The 11685-nt window shown below is 26.4% G+C and overlaps 1 protein-coding gene across 1 annotated transcript; it reads right to left on the bottom strand.

Moving 5' to 3' along the window:
- Nucleotides 1-7139: 7139 nt before the first annotated feature.
- Nucleotides 7140-11202, bottom strand: LOC135926347 (protein canopy 4-like). The gene is made up of 6 exons (XM_065462190.1): nucleotides 11006-11202; nucleotides 10840-10966; nucleotides 10664-10798; nucleotides 10490-10574; nucleotides 8070-8187; nucleotides 7140-7446 (listed from the first exon to the last, which is right to left on the bottom strand). The coding sequence occupies exons 1-6, from the start codon at nucleotides 11139-11141 to the stop codon at nucleotides 7310-7312; spliced, it is 738 nt and encodes a 245-aa protein (XP_065318262.1). The 5' UTR covers nucleotides 11142-11202; the 3' UTR covers nucleotides 7140-7309.
- Between the last annotated feature and the right edge of the window lie 483 nt (nucleotides 11203-11685).

Here is an 11685-nt window from a genome sequence, read left to right as displayed (position 1 = left end):
ATTAAGTATATCTTAAATGCCAGAAAAATCAATTTTAAATTTGTCTTAATTGTTTATAATTTTTCTTCTACATCTAAATAGTGAAAAATTTGAATAATAAAATAAGGTAATTATAAAAATTCTGCTTAGTGATAAGAAATAAGTAAATTTCTATGCTCAAATTTACATAATTTGTGTTTATTTTAGTATAATTAGGCTCTACATTAACCACATCCTGATATTGTAAGTAGATTACCACAAATCTAATTTAATTACATATATATATACAAATTAAAACTCCCTTATTTTAAATAGCTACCAAATTTTTTCTTTTTTTTTCAAAAAGAATCTGTACAATTTTTTTAAATTTTTATTAGCAGGGCTGAGAATCAAAACTCTCGATATTTAGCTGAACCCTTTTCCTAAAATTTAGGGTTCAAGATTTCAAGCTTTTTTTAAAAAATTGTGGAAGTCTTAATGACGATATTTTAGAAGATATTATATGATAATTCTATTGAATAAATTTTTTTTAAAAATATATATAATATTTATTGTAGTATATTATATTATTATAATAAATTATTTTTATGGTAATACTAAGAAGATTTTTCTGTTTTGTAAGTCATTAAATATCCTGGTTCAAAACCCTGAACCCTTTCATTGAACTCAAACTCGAACCAATTTTTTAGAAGGAGGGTACACAGCCATGTTAGTTAGTGTTGTAAATGCTAATTAGATTTATTGGAAATATAATTTAGTAAAAAAAAAATCACTATTACTAGTTACTTTCACGCATAGACACTAATTAGTTGCATTTTTTTTCAAAAAAAATAATATAACTACTAAATTAACTCCTTACTATTCAAAGTTACTTATTAAATATATTTCATTCAGTTTTATTTATATGATATCCCAAATTAAAAATTACCATCAATTATATGCATTTCATTTATTTTTGGATAAAAGGTCTAATAAAATTTATATTACATACTTTTTATAATTAATATTATTTTTATTTATGTATCTTTCGGTACAAATAAATTTATTCTCATTTAGATGCTCTATTGGTTGGGAAAGAGTCAAAAAGACACTTTACTGACGTGACATGTCCATCTCAAATAATAATTTTTTTATACCGATGTTTTCTTGATAATAATATTGATTTATAATATTTCGCCCTCTATGGGGTGGTTGAGTACCTACTTAATTGTGGGACGTCTCATCAGTGTATGATAGGATAGGATAATATTCAATCAGATTTTAAAAAAAAATTTTTCATTTGTAAATTGAAAAAAAAGATAGACTTTAAACATAAAATCAACTTAAAATGGATATACCTTATCGTGTTCAGGCTCATAAGGTTAGAAGATATCAATAAAGAAAATTGAGCGTTGTTCAAATACTAAAAAAAATTGTATATTTCTTGTTTCACTTATCGTCTGCTTTTTGTAATTTAATATATTTTGGTTTGTGATAACTAAATAAACTCTTAATTGCTATAACTTTATTCTCACTGGCGTATTTAAATTGAAATAGAAGAAATAACTTTCATGGAAACAGGGAACGTCACTAGCCTTTACAATCTCGAAAAATTCATAATTGCTAGGTACAAGGGTACAAGTATATAACTTATTTGACTCGAATTAATTTTTGAATGTTGATGTTTCCATTGTTTTTATCGAATCGAATATTTAAATTTTTATTTTAAAAAAAATGAGATTTTTAAATGTTTGTTAGAATTTTGTTTGTTCAAATTTTCAATTTACAAATCTTTGGACCTTGCCGGTAAAATTTGATAGAATATTCCGAAAACATCGATAATCTCTCTCAATTAAATTATTTATATTACTGAGGTTGGTTCATAGATAGCACAAAGGTTTAGGCATCTATTAGCGAAATCTCAAGGTTTAGGATGAAATATATAACTAGACTGACGATTCATTCATTAAAAGTGTATATAAATGCAAATCAGCTGGAAACGCCATATTGGTCACACTAATCATTATTAAAATTTTAAACGAGAGCCTAATTCTAATGCAAACTTTATTAAAGAATTACCGGATCATCGAGATAATAAGGAAGCAAGTTATCCATTTAATAGTAGTTTTTAACATGAGAATAATTAATTAATGTATACCAAAATGGCGGGTCCAGCTGATTTGCTTTTAACGACGCTTAAAAATGCATTTTAATGATTGAATCGTCAGTCTAGGTATTATATATGTCATTGGGTTTAGGCAATATTTTTCTTGCTAAAATATTATGTTAATCGTTTTTAAAATCAACACCTCTGAATATAATTGAACAACGCTATGATATCTTCTTTTATCACTCCCAAAGATAATTTGTCCTTGATAGCTTGGATCTATAGCTATACCAGAGGCTGCTTCAAACACATTTTTATCACATCAGTCAATTTTTAAATTTTTTCATTTAAAATTTTAAAAAAAATACTCCCTTTGGAATATATTCAACTATTAATAATGTTGCTAAACGGCACAATTAAGATTTTAGCCAAAATAATATTATTCAAGCCTGGAGATTTCGCAGATAGAGGGCAAAAAGACTTGACCCTCTATTTGTCAATTTGAGGCTTGTGTGATATTATTTTGGCTGAAATATTACTCGGGCCATTTTTAAAAATAGACCCAAAGTTTAACAACACTATCTATTAGAAAATGCTGGTTTTGCTAGTAGTTTATGAATGGTTAAAAACATTACCCAGCTGTTATCTATCTCATATCAGATGAACAATTAATAGTTGCCCATAGGTCGCCGAATTGCATGTAACATATCTTTTAACAGCTTTGCAGATTTAGCTATGTGCCAAGGAGATACACCTTATTGATAGGTGTGATTTGATTTATGTAACTAATAAATGAATTGATGGGATTAATAATTAGTTGAATCTACATAGTTATATTTTCTATCATTTATTAAGATAACACATCCTAGTCCTCTAATAATGCAACCTCGTACCATTATATAATATGAAAACTTAACGGCTAGCAAATGAAAGAATTCTGCTTGTTAACTTAATTTCCCAATTTCATACTATCCCAGAATATGTATGAATTTTTGATTCGTTATTGCTAATTAAGTTCCCCATTATTTTTATCCAATTTGTCTATTTTAAAAGCTCAATTTGATCTTCGATTCATTCGCAATGCTTGTAAAAAATAATTTCGTCTTAGACTATATGAAATAGCTTGTGATAAACAATTTCTAATTTTTTTTTTTAAAACTTTATAGAAATAATATCCCACTTTTTAATCTTCGTTTGCAAGTAGCTACAAAATTATGTCTATAATCACCAAATTGACTCAGCAGATACTATTTTCGTTAGCTTTCGATGTCTTCTATTGAGTAGGTTTCAATATTTTTTTATATTTATGTTTTTTTATCTAGAGCTGTAAATTTTACCACAAAAATGAAACGAGTTACTCGCTAGGTTTGATGGAAGTAACGCTTTATTCGCGATTTAAAAAAAAGTGCTTCTATACTTAAGAAACACTAATATTATATATAAATTTCTTTTAAAATGTTATATTATAGGAAGTTCTTTTTTTAATAATTTTTTATTTATTTTTAACAACAATTGATTGAAAATTTTGATCAGATCTTGATATTCCTACTTGTGTAAAAAAAATATATAAAGGTGGCAGGATAGAGTTAAATCATCTTCGTCTGGGGAAATAGACTATATTGACATATATTATTTATAAAATAATTTATAATATTATGGAATATAAAATAACTTCGGTCTCGAATTGGAGTGCTACATGTAAAATTTATAAGCATAAATTATGAAAATAGTTCCAAAATTGACTGTGATATAACGTGGCTCAAAAATTAATATCTCTAGATTTCGATTATATATATCTAGACCTTTGTTCCTTCTATGAGCAAAATCTTCAGGTTTGCGTAATAGTTTTCTGGAGGAAATATTGAGCTAACCGTTTTTAAAAATCGGCTTAAAACGAGCCTTTCAACAACACTACTCATATTTATTACTAATGTATTATTGAAAATAGTTTTTTTTTTAAAAAAGAATTTTTGTTGCGTTTTTATAGAGTATATTATTTACATTGTTAAACTTCTATCTTACTTTTTAAAATCTCATCAAAAACTACGCATTTACACTTGAATATCAACAATCAGATTGATAATTATTCCATATTTCAAAAAAAAATTATATTGAACATTATCGAAAAATACCGCATAATATTTTAAATATAATTTTTACGAAGAAATACTTATTCCAAACGAAACATAATTAATCTAAGGAATTACTTTCTCCGAGAGGAACTTAATAGTATCCGATTACTGGCTAGTAAACCGGTTTTGACAATCTTTCACTCAATTTTTTGTATGCAATGAATAATAACACGCTTTAACCACATTCTTTATAAACTAACATTAAATAGTCGCTATTTCGGAAGATATGCCACTAAATATCATAGAGCAACCATGTTTAACCAGAATGAAGGATCATAGTTCATAGAAACCGGAAAGGCCAAGAATTCGTTGTTCTATGGAGTCAGCGAATGCAACTCAATTAAGCTATTACTTCTACAAAAAACATATGAAATTTAATTTTGGAGAAGGGGTTAGAAGTAAAAACTACATAACCTACTACACTAGATCGAAAATACGACACTAGAAGTTATTTGAGATCAGAAATATAGACTCACGAAGGGCTGAATTTCTTGCACAACTGATATTTATTCGATACTAAGGTAAATTTATAGATGACATAAATATAAGTGTCCTCAATAAGAAGGGTGAGTGCTTGATTAAGAGAGTTGTAGAAACGATTACCCGGTAAAATAGTTTTAAAAAATGTGTCAACGACACTGAAACTGATTCAAATAAAAGTGTGGAAGGAAGAGCGATATTTATTATAAAGGAGACATATCTTAGCAGAAGGGACAATATAATTATGAGTGGTTTTGGAACCATAAGAAGCTTTCAAGAATTAGTAATATTCGGGAAAGTAAGTTTTAAAAAAAGAAGGAAAGAGATTTTCCTTGTAGAGACTAAAAAAAATAAATTTGAATTTAATTTTCTTTTAAATTCATTAAGTCAAAAGAATTTAAATTCTAAGAAATATTATATTTGAAGAGTAGTTGATTTATTATCAGTTATAACGTGATTTAGAGCCCTGAAAATGCAATATTTTTCAGCCCCGCTCCATATGTACCTTATTTTTTTTAAAGCTCGAATCATGTCAAATTCATTATTTGTTCGTTCAAGCCTCCACAGGTATTGCTAAAAACCTCGGTTTAATTTTTTTCAAAGAGGCTACATCAAGATTTTATCTAATCAAATGTTATTTAAGCCACGGGTATGTAAAATAAAATATTGGCTTAAATATTTTACATTTTACCTTAAAAGTTTTACAAAATGTGATGATCATTTTTTATCATTAAAATTTTTTAATTTTTGCGCATTCAAATCAAACTTTTGAATATTTTAAATGGAGAATTTCACAATACCTTTAAAAAATTTTAATGGAAGATTCTGGACATGTTTCAAATCTCTCAAAACTCACGAAAGTTAAGGAATTTTTAAACTTTTAGGTAATTTTTTTCATTATTATTTAGGATACAGCCTAAGTTAACTTTTATTTTTCTTAATTTTATTAAAAATAGAAATTTAATGAATCTAATATTCATTTACCTAATTATTTAACATTTCATATTATATTTATTTTAATCAAAATATGATAAATTTAAAAATAAATTTTTATTTTTTTAAAAATAAATTAATAGGACGTAAACTTATTTATAAAATAACATATAAACTACTATGTTAAATTTTATCTCCATTTGCTTAAGGATCAAACTTTGGAATGATGTTTTATTCTAAAAAATAATTTTAACATGATTATAATATATAATAGAGATTTTAACATGATTATAATATATAATAAAGTTACCATTTTTGAATTAAAAAAAGTTAAAGGTGCAATTCACGTAAAAAAAAAATCGCTAATAATTTTTTTCGATAAAATAATTTTAAACAAAATTAAATTTAAAAAATATGCGCTCAAAAAGTTCGAATGAACTCTGAAAAAATAGCCCCAGACCCCCAATAACGTTTAAAATTTTATGGTCGTTTAAACATATTTTTTTGTTCAAATAAAGATTAATATTATATAGATTAGGGTTTAATCTTTTATATAAGATTGTCATTGGATAATTAAAAACCTTTATTATTTATTATTTTTGATATATTGCAGCATTAATGAAAGTTACTTTTAAGGGTTTTGAATAATATAATAAAGATTTTATCTGTAACCCGATATTTAAAAAAATTACTGCCGCAAATGCATATTGCAGTTATACACATTTGGTAAAAAAAAAATTAAACATTAGAGTTGCGTAATCTAGAAGTAAACCCCACAAGGCTCGCAAGTACATCGGACTCATAAGATCCCAGGTTTCCTCTACAAAACATTCACAAAACTCTATATATTGTATTAGAGGTATGTAGTGGTCCCACCAATAATTTTTTTAAAATTCACCTGACCGTTCGCCAATTTATCTTAAAATTTGGTTTAACCCGCCCACTTGCCCAATTTTAAAAATTATTTCGATGTTTGATTTAAAATTTCATTTTCTTTGGGGATTGGGCTAAATTTTCAATAATTTTAACACTGATTGGTTCAACATCTATTGTGTATTAAGAAGGATTAACACCAATTCAATCTATCTTCATCAGAGGTAGTAATTTTCATTAATGTTATTCGATGTGCGCGGGTTTTTAAAGAGAGCTAACTCATCGTTTTGTCAAGAAAAATATTACGCAATCCTTAAGATTTTGCTCGTGGATGGCACAAAGGTTTGAAGTTTAGGCAATATTTTTCTGGGTAAAATATCGAGTTAGCCATTTCTGAACATCTGAAATAAGCCGTTCAACAACTCTAGCTGGGCCACTAACATTAAATGTTAGCGCTTATAATATTTTGCTTAATATCACCGGCAAGGCTCTATATTTCAGTCACAAATTTAAGTAAAACCGCAGCTAATAAGATGGTTTCAGAAAAAAAAATGTCGACTAGATTACTTTAATATTTGTGCAATACTAGGCTTAAAGTTTGTATATTTTTTTTTTAAAAAATAACAATTGTTCTTTCATTATACAACTTTGCTACAAATAATAAATTATAAATCAGTGGTATATTAAAAATTTGGAAGCATTTGAATAAATAAAATATTATATCACAGAATTTAACTATTTATAATTATTGCCATATTTATAAAACATTATGTTATGTACAAAAATATACAAGACTAAGATTTAAAAAAAAAATTAGAATTTTTCTTTAAAGTTCTGTCTTTGGCTGGGCTTTATCTGTAATATTTACCTTTTCTTCCTCTCCATCATTAAGGCTTTTTCTCTGACTAGCTTCATCATCGTAGTTCACTTTTTCTTGCCCTGTCCAAACCTCAGATAGACATTCTAATTGTTTATATAAATGTTATTTGCGCATATAATGTTTAGTATATGTGTGAAAAATAATTAAGTTCCATGTTATAAAATAATTCAAATAATAATAAAGGCTGTAACCGATACAATTTTTTTTTTAATTGCTCCAATATTTACATCAATTTTTGAAGCAATGTAGTAAAAAGTAAATTCCAAGCAAAATAAAATAATTGTAAACTCAAAGTTTTATGTTTCACCCGACTAAGGCATACATTGTGAATTATCATGATAGAATAAGTGTATTGTGTATTAGGTTTCTTTTATTCCCCAAAAGTTAATCATCTCATTTAAAATTATTATTCTTTAATTTTTAAATAACAAATGCTTAAAAAGAATATTCTATCAAAATATAATATAAGAAATGATAAAACGACGAAATTTCTATTTCTCACTAACCAATCATAAAATATCGAAAAACAATAATATAGATAATTTTTTTAAAAAAATGTCGGTCCGATCTGATGCCTAAAAAGTGGCGAGTATCAGATCCAATATAAAATATCGGCACAGCCCCAAAATAATATGTAAATTTTATACATTTATGTCAGAGATAAGCAACAATTTGTTTTTTAATTAAAAAAAACGATTGATTTAACCTTGTTCGTCATTGACCAATATATGCTCTTTGCATAAGTAATCAAGAATGGGCAAGCTGTTATGATGGTAATACCAATCCTCGATCACATCTTCATACGTCTCCATAAAATAATCGCACTATAAATGTATAAACAATAATATTATTGAAAGCTTCTTCAATTCAGTTTCAGTTAAAAAAATCAATACGCTTCAAATGATTTAAATTTAATTGGCTTTTCAGATTTTCAAGGTTAAAAATTGTAAAGAGAAATTGAGCAAAAATCGAAAATTAGCGAAAAAACAGAAATTCAATCCATAGTATAATTTTTTTTAGTAAATATGAGAATTCAATACAAAATTATTTTTTGGAGAACAGTTGGCACAATTTGCAAGGATATGTTTTTTGTTTTATTATTTTGCCAATTAGAGGTGGGCGCAGGCCACGAAAATCCACGTGACCCACCAGGTCACGCCGTGAGTGTAAATAAATTTTGAATTTCGAAAAATAATTAGGCGTTACGGGCTTTTTCCAAAAAAAAAACCACGAGGAGTAATTACAAATTTTGCGTGAAAAACGGAAAATTTAAAAAAAAATAATATCTTTAAAAACCTGACATATTTCCTCATACATCCTGTAACTAGTGGCGTTGTTAAAAAAACCCGATTAATAAAAAACGGCCCGATTAAGGTTATAACCAAAATAAATTTGGGTAAGCCTCATGATTTTGCTCATAGATGGAAGAAAGGTATGGACCTTTTATTTGCCAAATCTTGAAGCTTACACAATATTATTTTGGATTTAAATTGACCCAAATCAGACTTTTTAAGAACACATAACAAGATTTTTTTCCAAATCCAAAAGGGAGTTTTTTTTTTAAAAAAAAACTATCATAATTTTTTAAAATTTCTAACATTTCTTTATTTGATAGAATAAGCTTATTTCATTATTTGTTTTAAATTTTATCAATTTTTGAAACTTCTTAATTAACCAATAAAATGTGCCAGTCTCAGCCAGTTCCGTTCAAAGTAAAAAAAATATTATTTTCGATAGCCAAAAATTGTTCACTAAAGGAAAGACAAAACGCGATAAAAATTAAAATGAATATTTGTATTTTTCACATTTTAAAGATCTTGATTTATAAATGTAGCTTGATTAGTGAATTAATTCTTAATTAGCAAGAAGATGTATAAAGAGGATCTTATTTCAGGCAAAATTATGGAAATAAATAAAGCAGAAAGCAAGAAGATGTATAAAGAGGATCTTATTTCAGGCAAAATTATGGAAATAAATAAAGCAGAATTATAATATTTTTAAAAATAATCCATGGCTCTTTGAACATGATAAAAATTTTATTTTTCATGAGTGGGCAGGGGGCATAAAAAAATTAAGCATCCAACATGAAAGGGTGTAAATTAATTAGTGTAAGTGTAAAATAATTAGACCCACACCCAATACCCCTGTCATAGGCCTAATCAAAAACAAATTGCTATTCATATTTATATGAATGATAAAATTTACCATTCATGTTCTGATTGGTATGATAATGAATAGAATATTCAATTATTTAATATGTTTAAAAGATTTGAATATATCATTCATTATTTAATTTGTTTTTAATTAAGCCAATTGATACAGATAGGCATCAGGTTGACATCAATATTTATATATAAAAAATTACTGTAAAACATAAACACTTAACCATACAAAAAAATAAAAATATCAGTGGCCAGTCAAATTGTTCAAAATATTTTTATGGGGTAAGCCAAGCTGAAGTTTTGAAATTAGTTTCAAAGCTTCTTGTATTTACTGGCTGTATAGGTTAAAAATAATTGTGAGACTGGCTAAAAACCCCTATAAGACTAGAGACGCCCCAGGTTTAAAACCTACTGTGTATAATCTTTAATTCTTATTGGAATATAAAATGATAATTTTTATGAAAATGCATTTCGTTTTTAAAAAATATTTATGACTATTAAATTTCTAACATATTTACTTTTGCAATATTTAAACATTAAAGTTAAAGCTTATTTAATTGCTTTCCTTTTTAAGTCCAATATTTTATAAATCTTTGTTAAAACTCTTTTGTTGCATATATAATAATAAAATATTTCATGTAGCTTGGTCACAAACCTTTATTTTATAGCATAGTCCCAAGATAAAATATATGGGTTTATAATATATGTAGAATAAAATAACTATTTAAATAAATAATGAACCTTGTCTTAGAAATAATCTTAAATATTTAGGACAAGAATTAAAATTTCAATAATTAATAATATATCCAGTTTAGAAATTTCAACTTAAAAATAAATATGAATAATTTTTAAATTAAATAAAAAATTTTATAAATATTTGGGCATATGTTATAAAAAAACGATTTTTTTCAGTCCGTGTAAGTTCTTATAGAAATTTCCTAATTAAACAAATAATTTTTTTTACTTTTCTTTTCATGTCTGTTATTTCAGCTGAAGGAGAATCCCATAATTGTTCTGGAATTCCAAGTTCAACTTTAACACCTCTATCTCTTGATTTATTTATTATATATTAAATATTAAGGTGGTTATAAATTTAATATTTCAATTCATAAAAAAAAGGTCTACTAATAATAATTACTTTAATCCATGCAGAGTTGACATAGTCTCACTTCTTCCTTTGGCATACCTCCTACTACCCAATCTTTCCTTATGAACATTATATTCTAATATGTGTTCACATAGTTTTTCTGTTATTTCTATGTATCTTAATTCCCTAAATACAAATTATATGCTATCTAAATTAATGTTTATTACGATGTTTCATATTTCTTGACTCTATATGCAGACTCATCCATTAAGCTTGAACCTATCTTCAATGTTTCCTTAGATTTACCAGTTAAATCAATTCTCTTCTGCAATTCAGCTGCCATATACTTGCACACTAAAATACCTTAGAAAGATGTCATTATTAAATAATCACCTTCACACTTGTTAGGTTCCTTAACACCTCGTTCATTTTCGACGGATTTTTGGCTACTCGTAAATATCAATGGAAAAGAGCTTATTAGGATCAAAATATAGGTTATTTCTCTGTTAAAATATTTTTCTCTAAGCATTTATAAAAAAATCATTTATTTCGAAATAACCGAACCCAATATTTTGAAATAGAATCACATGTGTTTATTTTTTGTATACTTATTCATTGTCACTGATTGAAAAATAGTAATAAGAATATTTTTTTAATTATCTGAAAGAAAAGGCTTCTAGCACTAGGTAAAGTGTAAATAAAGGGAGATACAATTTAGTAAGATATAGAAAACATTTAATATCAATCAATATGATTTAATTGTTACCTAAACTGTATGTTAATTAAAAGGAACCTCAAAGCTGTTTTTCGTTTACTTTATGTTAGCTTAGATCTTTTTTTCTATTTTTCATGCAAGTTGTCTTAAATTGTTTGTTCAATGCTTCCGATAGAGCTAACGAAAAGAAAAAACTTTTAGGCGTAGAAAAATAAAATGAAAAAACAAATGGACAAGGATCGTATCATATGATGCCAGAAATATCTGAATAAAAACAAGATACCTTTATCTATATCAGTGACTTCGCTGGAGGGGGGGAGCAGGGGCTCGAGCCCCCTGAAAAATTTGAATATCCCTC

The sequence above is a fragment of the Gordionus sp. m RMFG-2023 genome, chromosome 3, assembly GCF_954871325.1.
Source record: "Gordionus sp. m RMFG-2023 chromosome 3, tfGorSpeb1-WG-v2, whole genome shotgun sequence".
Classification (NCBI taxonomy): Eukaryota; Metazoa; Nematomorpha; class Gordioida; order Chordodea; family Parachordodidae; genus Gordionus; species Gordionus sp. m RMFG-2023.
This window is presented reverse-complemented; position numbering and strand designations above follow the sequence as displayed.